Source organism: Balaenoptera musculus, chromosome 1 (assembly GCF_009873245.2).
Source record: "Balaenoptera musculus isolate JJ_BM4_2016_0621 chromosome 1, mBalMus1.pri.v3, whole genome shotgun sequence".
In the NCBI taxonomy this organism is placed as follows: Eukaryota; Metazoa; Chordata; class Mammalia; order Artiodactyla; family Balaenopteridae; genus Balaenoptera; species Balaenoptera musculus.
The window spans coordinates 113,313,490-113,320,737 of NC_045785.1; the positions used below are offsets into that span (position 1 = coordinate 113,313,490).

Consider the following 7,248-nt stretch of genomic DNA (forward strand, 5'->3'; position numbering starts at 1 on the left):
AATAAATAAATAAATTTATTAAAAAAAAAAGTTCCTCTCAGGCAAATTTCTTATAAGAGGGAGGAACTTCAATCAATAGCACAGCAGAGCTTTCTCATTAATCAACAATCGTTAATAATTTTTAGAATTAATGTCTAACATTTAAAAACTGAACTGATGCAAATGATTTTTTTAAACAAACATACCAGAATCTTTACATCTAAGCAAAATACAGAAGTTCACTTTGGTAGGTAGAGCTTCCATTGATACTTTTTCCACCTCAAACAGTTGGAACTACTCCAAAACTGTCCCTACAGTTTATCAGCTGCACTATACTCTATATAGAGAAAATATTTCTTTTCTCTGCAACCTTTTTTTGCTGATCCCATCTCATTGCTTCTCAATTTAATTTCCCTCCTACAGAACCCCCTAGGATCCCACTCTTCTTTTCCTCTTATCAATCTGCTAGATGCCAAAGACCTTAGAAAGAGAAGTCAAGAAGGGTAAGAGAGGGACTTCCCTCTCTTAACCTCTCAGTGGTTAAGAATCTGCCTTCCAATGCAGGGGGACGTAGGTTTGATCCCTGGTAGGGGAACTAAGATCCTACATGCCGCAGGGCAACTAAGCCCGCACGCTCTGGAGCCCACGCGCCGCAACGGGGAAGATCCCACATGCCTGCCGCAATGAGGATCCCGCGTGCCGCAACTAAGACCCAATGCAGCCAAATAAAGAAAGAAATAAAGTAATAAAGAAGGGTAAGAGAGAGAAGTAAAAGCCTTATTCAGAGCACAGCTGTAACTTGTTTACCGCCAGTCTAACAACTTCAAATTGATAACATGAAAATAATTAGCTGAAAACTGTAAAAACCAACTAATTTTAAGCTGAAATCTGCCTAAGTTAATCATTTTTAGAAGGCAAAGAAAGGAAAAAAAGGCTTAAGTTGAAATTCGGGTCCATAAATCAATTTTAAAAGAACAATTAAAATTCTGTAAGAATAAACACCAATATAGAAAAGGGTTTAATCACTAGCACCTGCAGTCTAGAAACATGACTTAACAGTGTATATCAATTATAACACAATGCTGATACTTCAAAATAACCTAGATGTTTTTTCTGTTTTTTCCCCCCACATAATCATAATAAAAAAACCAAAATGTCACTTAAAAGAAAGCAAAACAACGAAAAGAATATGCACTAAATTATAACAGTAATTACTCTGAGCAGTAAGATTATGGGGGACTTTTATTTTCTTCTTTCAACTTTTCAATATTTTCCAAAACGCACATGTATGAATTTTCAATCTTCCTTCTTTCCTCCTTTCTGCTTTTTATGTGACATTTCTATTTGGCCGAACAAAGTTACTTGGGGGGAAAAAAGGAGTCATAATGTACTTCTTTTACTGGTATTACTTGTATATACAGCTAATTGAAGTACAAGGTGGGAGAATCAACGGGGTAGTAGTATTACAGATAATCCTAAAAAATAAATGTTTATTTATCTACACTTGGATATTTGTAAACTGACCACTGAAAATATCTCTAGGTTCCACTCCTCAATAGGTGAGTGACTTTGAACCCCTACTTAATTTTACATTCCTTCTCTAGCACTTTAATCCGGAATTTTCCTCCATTTCCTCCTGTCTTCATGTCACAAATACAACCTAGCCAAGGAAAAAGTTCTATAGTCTTGCCACCCCCTCTAGCGATTTCCATTCTCCCATGGCACAAATTATTACTGGGGCTTTCATCCCTCCCTCTTTAATTCCATCATTTGATTTCCTTTTTCCAAAAGACTCTCCTAAATCTACTCTCAAAGATCATCAACCTTTAAATGTAATATTTTCTCAGGCATCATTATATCTCCTTTGTCACTAAATTTTAAATGATGTATCTGTTCTTAAAACTCTCCTCCCAGGGCTTTCCTGGTGGCGCAGTGGTTGAGAGTCTGCCTGCCAATGCAGGGGACACGGGTTCGAGCCCTGGTCCGGGAAGATCCCACATGCCGCGGAGCAACTGGGCCCATGAGCCACAACTACTGAGCCTGCGCGTCTGGAGCCTGTGCTCCACAACAAGAGAGGCCGTGATGGTGAGAGGCCCGCACACCACGATGAAGAGTGGCCCCCGCTTGCCGCAACTAGAGAAAAAGCCCTCGCACAGAAACGAAGACCCAACACAGCCAAAAATAAACACATAAATAAAGAGGAAACATTTTTTAAAAAATACAAAAAAAACCCAAAAAAAACTCTCCTCCCTCCTTGACTTTCACTATTACTTCTGCAGTTTTCCCTTCTCTGTCATCTTCTTCCATGCTCCTTTCCATGAAGAAGAACCACAATTAACACTTTTCTAGTCCTATCTCTTACCAACTGAGATTGAGAAAACTCCAACCTCAATTTTCTGTTTTTCCTTGATGGCACCTCACACTCCCTATATCTAAAGCTGAACTCATTTCAACCCCCTCAAATACCTTCCCCGTGAAGGCATGCTTCACCATCCCCCAGTCCAGTTATCTTAAATGGTATCAGTCTCTGAGTAATATTAATTCTTTCTTTGTAATGTCTCTGAGATACACCCTTTCTTCTCTATCCTTACTGACAACATCCTACACCAATACTTTATACAGCCTCAAGGGCATAACAGCATGGCTCTGTATAGTAATCTGGATCTATCCTTTCTATCTGAAGCCCTGCTACCCTCCCACACAAACACAGCACTTCTATGTGTCTGTAGAAAATGCTATTCTGCCTCCACTCCTTCACCCCAATCCATCGAACCCTATCAATCCAAGTTCTGATTTCAAAAATCCTAATTACTTGCACCACACTAGCACTTAATCACACAGTATCTTAAACTGCTCCAAATGAATTATCTATAATTCATTTGGAGCAGTGTCTTGTCTTCCCAACTAGACTATAAGCTTTTTGAGGTCAGAACTATGCTTTCTGCTTCTTTTGTTAATTGGCTATAACCTTCAGGAAACGTTGAAACACTTAAGTGTGAAAAACAAAGCCCTTTACAATCTAAACACAATCTACCGCTCTGAAGATATCTCTCACTACCTCTTCTGCCTCTGCCTCTGCTCAGACTGTTCTTGGCCTAAGATACTCCATGCCACCAGTCCATCAAACCACAACTCTTCTTTCAAGTCCTAAGGGTTATGTCACCTCTGTAGAGCCTTACCAAATGCCGCAGGCAGCAGTCTCTCCCTTTAAGCCGCTGCCCCTCCTCAAGGCCCACTTCATAAATACTCACCAAATCACAAAAGGCCATACATAGTTCATCCCTCCAGAAATGATGAAAAGGTAAGAGAAAGAAAAGGATACAGAAGATGATCCAGGAAATGGCAGGGGAGAAGAAAGTTTCCACCCATTCATAACGCTCAACACTGACCCTTACAAGCACCACAGCTCCAATTCCATAGCAAATCAGCATCCTCTTTCAGAAACGCTATTTTGTAAAGGCACTGCAGAGAGTGCTATGACAACAGCAAAGGCAACGGCAAGCTGGTACTGACAAGGAAAATGTAACCTAAGACCTTCCATATCTTACCTCCTTCTTCCTTGAATTCTTCACTAGGATCTCCTGAAAAAGGCTCCTTTGCGATAAGATGATCACCTCTGTCTTCTTGAGCAACTGACCCAGGCCTGAGTATAATTTTCTTCCCTCTCCTTGAACTAGTGGCCTGCAGTTTTCCTTTACCAATGTGTATATTTAGGGACTGGGAAGACTCCAAGGAAGGCAGGGTGATTCCCTGAGAGATGGCCACATCGACAGCTTCTACAACTGGTGTATTTGTGTCCTGGGTGAGCATCCCAGAGCTCAAAGATGGGTCCTCCATACCAAGCTGATTTCCTGCATCCTGCACAGACTGCACTTCAAGGCCAGCTGCTCTGCCATAACTTGGACCCCAGGACACTGACACTGACCCCAGGTCTTTAACTTGGTCAGATTCTGGTTTAACAGCTGACTCTAGGTCTAAGTCATCTTCCTCCTGGTTGCCCTGATGCTGTGGGGACTCTGTCAATGTAGTTCTTCTCTTCTTACAGGGCAACATTTTGCAAGTCCCACTTCTGTTCCATCCTGAAAGGATAAAGGCAAGTTCTTATCACCTTCCTATTAATTAATGATAATAACATTTCCTCAAATTTTTTCACTTATTCATGTTCAATCATGAACACGGTACTTTACACCAAATGCACAATGTCCCATTAGGTGGGAGGTGAGAGACAGTGTTAGACTGCCTGAGTTCAAATCCTAACTCTATTACTGATTAGTGTGTTATCTTGGCTGAGTGACTTAACCTCTCCAAACTTCAGTTTCCTCAACTGTAAAAAATAAAAATTCTTCTCACCTCATGGAGTTGTTTTAAGAATTAAATAGTAAGTGATTAGTGTTAGTTATTATTATTACCATCAGGGAGGCAGAATAACGTGATGCTGAAAGCAAACTGTGGAGTCAAACTGTCTGGATTTGTTTCCCAAGTAAGCTTCTCTCCAGCTTTGTGACCTTGCATAAGTTACTTAAACTGAATCTCAGTTTCTTCAGCTATAAAATGAAATAAAAATAGCACCTACATCATTAGATAGTAATTTCTTAGATCAATAAATGTTTGCTACTGTTGCTTTCATAAACAGGTATTTCCATTAACAGAAACAATCCAAAAGCAAAGTGTGGTTGTTTAAAAAGGTTAGACTATATTAACAGAAATTTTGTGTTGAAAACAAGAAAGAGATTCCTAACTGTTCCCTATACTATGTTACTTCTGGACTCTTGGCTTCAATTCCAATTATCACATTTTAATGGCAACACTAACCTAAAGTGGACGGTATCTTCTCTTATGTTCGCATAGCAACTATTTGCAAACCTCTTTTTTCATACTTACCACTTGTATGATTGCTTCTTGTCTCCTTCCCACCACCCTGCCCCAAAACAATGTGCTTTTTGAGGGAAAGGACTCTTTTCAGCTAGTACGCCTAGGGCTCAGCAGTATCTGCCCTATTGTAGATACTCAATAAATGTTCCTCGAATGAATGAATGAGTGTGTTAACTTCCTATTCTGTGCTTATTCTATGCCGCTTGGATCAAGAGCATTATATAGAAACTGACTGCATCTTTCTACCCCCAAAAAACTTTATTCTCAATACAATAGGTCCAAAAATAGAATAATCTGCCTCCTGTTACAGTGAGTTCTTCATCACTGACAATGTTAAAGCAAGGCCTGAACGCCCATCTACCAGGGGACTAGATGAAAGCGGGGACTAGAGGACTGCAAAATAAAGTTCTTTCTAAGAGTCTCAAGTATAAGGTTAGTTTCAAACCTCCTTAATTCAGTTTTTCCAGGACACTAGGAGAGATTCCCCCACCCATGCCAAATCAACTGATGTCCTTATCTTGATAATTAAAGTTCAATAAACACCTGAAGATTCCGCTGATAAGGGAATGGAAAAGGAGAATGAAGGGGAGTGGGATTAGTTCAGGCGAGTCGTATATTTCAGATAAATTACTGAGGTCCAAAAAAAGGAGGAAAAAAAAAAAAGGCAGCTACTATTCAAAGTCAGCAGCGTGCAGGGATCAGCTCCGGCACTTCAAAGACAGCAGAGGCTCTAAAGAGCCCCTCCCCCTTTGGGAACTGCAGTCAGACCGACAGTGAATGAATGCAAATCCGGAGGCAGGCCCAGCGCGGACCCCTCCTGGGAAAAGATTTCACAAAGGGGTCCTAACTGCGCTTTTGACCTCGCCGCCGAGCGCTGGCCCAAGTCCCCACTCCCAGCTAGACGCCTTCACTCCCCTACCTCTGTCACGCACCCCGCACCAGCCCTCAAACCCAACCGCCTCAGCCTGGACATCCTTCGCCCGGACGTCCAGCTCCCACCTGCCTCTTCCCACCCCGCGGTACACGACCCAGTACCCTCACCAGCCTGCCCGATCCCGCGGAAACTCAGCTTCGGTACCACCGGAAGTCAGCCAACGTCAGTAACTGACGTGCGCGCCCCCGAGTCGCAGTGCGCGGCGTCAGGGCATCAAGGAGCATGCGCCAACCACAGGTGCCATCTTACTTTAGGGCAGAGAGAAGCCAAAGGGCTAGTATGTCCGTTGTTGGCAAAAAAATTTAAAGGCAATACCTCGCTTTCTCTGTCCATGGAGCTATCCTACTCAAAACAAAACTGGGGGTTAAGGTTCAGTGGTTTAAGTTGACAATTAATCCTTCTCGCCTCTAGACACCTGGAATACAGGACCAAGGAAATGGAGAATTCATAAAATTTCAGAAAGAGGAATCACTGGGTTACAAATAGTGCAGTTTCCTGAATAAAGCTAAGGCAGTCTTGAACTCAATCCATAGTAATTATTCATATCTGTATAATACTCTGCTTACAAAATGCTTTCACCTACGTTATCAAAGGTGATTTTTTTTTTTAATCTTCACAATAAATCCTATGGGACAATGGTATTATTATACCTTCCAATTTACACAGGACAAATTTTTGGCTCAGCTGGGTAAGTGATTTCACAAAGATACACAGCTATGAGAAGGAATCAGGTATCCTGACTCTAGCTTCTAATGCATTAATCCAGTGTCCAGGAAGGTGCCTGGGGCATAGTCGATGTCCAATAAATTCAATACATGTGTTTTGAATGAATGAATAACTCCTAGAACTGTTCTTTCCTCTTTTCTACAAGGACAGAACGTCAAAGCTGAAAAAACACATTCAACTCTCTCACTTCACACGTGAACCATCAACAAATATTTATGCATTTAAATAATTTATTTGACCTGATTCTGTCTGTAAACAGAATCCGACAGGATGAAAGTATCCACAGCCAAAAATGATGAACTTGATGTAATCATGGAGATAACCGCCAGTAGTCTGACTCTTACGTGAATCACTCTAACTCTTCCAAATGCCAAGGAAATCTCTAGAAGCTTGGAGTTTCACTTGTGTCCTGCTTTTGAAACTACAGAATACACAGATCTGTTGGTTTGCTCGCTGGCTCTCTCTCTCTCTCTCTCTCTCTCACTCACTTCCCTAAGCAGTTCTAAGCACTTGAAGCTTTTGGAAGAGAAATATCCAACACTGATTAACTTTAGCACTCTTTTTTAGTCTTTTTTAAAAACAGCTTCAATTTACACATCACAGAATCCATCCGTTTTACTTATACAATTAAATTATTTTCAGTAAATTTTCAGAGTTGTGAAACCAACACCAGGTTTGGTCTTTAATCAGAGCTTCTGAAGTTCAAGAAAGTTTCCATAATAATCTTTAGTGGTCTC

At 41.0% G+C, this 7,248-nt stretch overlaps 1 protein-coding gene across 7 annotated transcripts in view; it reads right to left on the reverse strand.

Moving 5' to 3' along the window:
* GON4L (gon-4 like) overlaps positions 1–7,248 on the reverse strand; it is a 90,790-nt gene that overhangs the window by 82,090 nt on the left and 1,452 nt on the right. For 4 of the 7 annotated variants that reach the window (XM_036847966.1, XM_036847935.1, XM_036847971.1 and 1 more), the window contains exons 1-2: positions 5,893–5,938; positions 3,528–4,058 (exon numbers count right to left, since the gene is read on the reverse strand). In XM_036847966.1, the coding sequence (XP_036703861.1) occupies positions 3,528–4,032 (505 nt within the window). In that variant the 5' untranslated portion in view covers positions 4,033–4,058; positions 5,893–5,938. Of the gene's footprint in view, positions 1–3,527; positions 4,059–4,860; positions 4,926–5,892; positions 5,939–7,248 lie in introns of those variants that run through there. The other 3 variants (XM_036847952.1, XM_036847942.1, XM_036847982.1) reach the window with 3 other exon arrangements.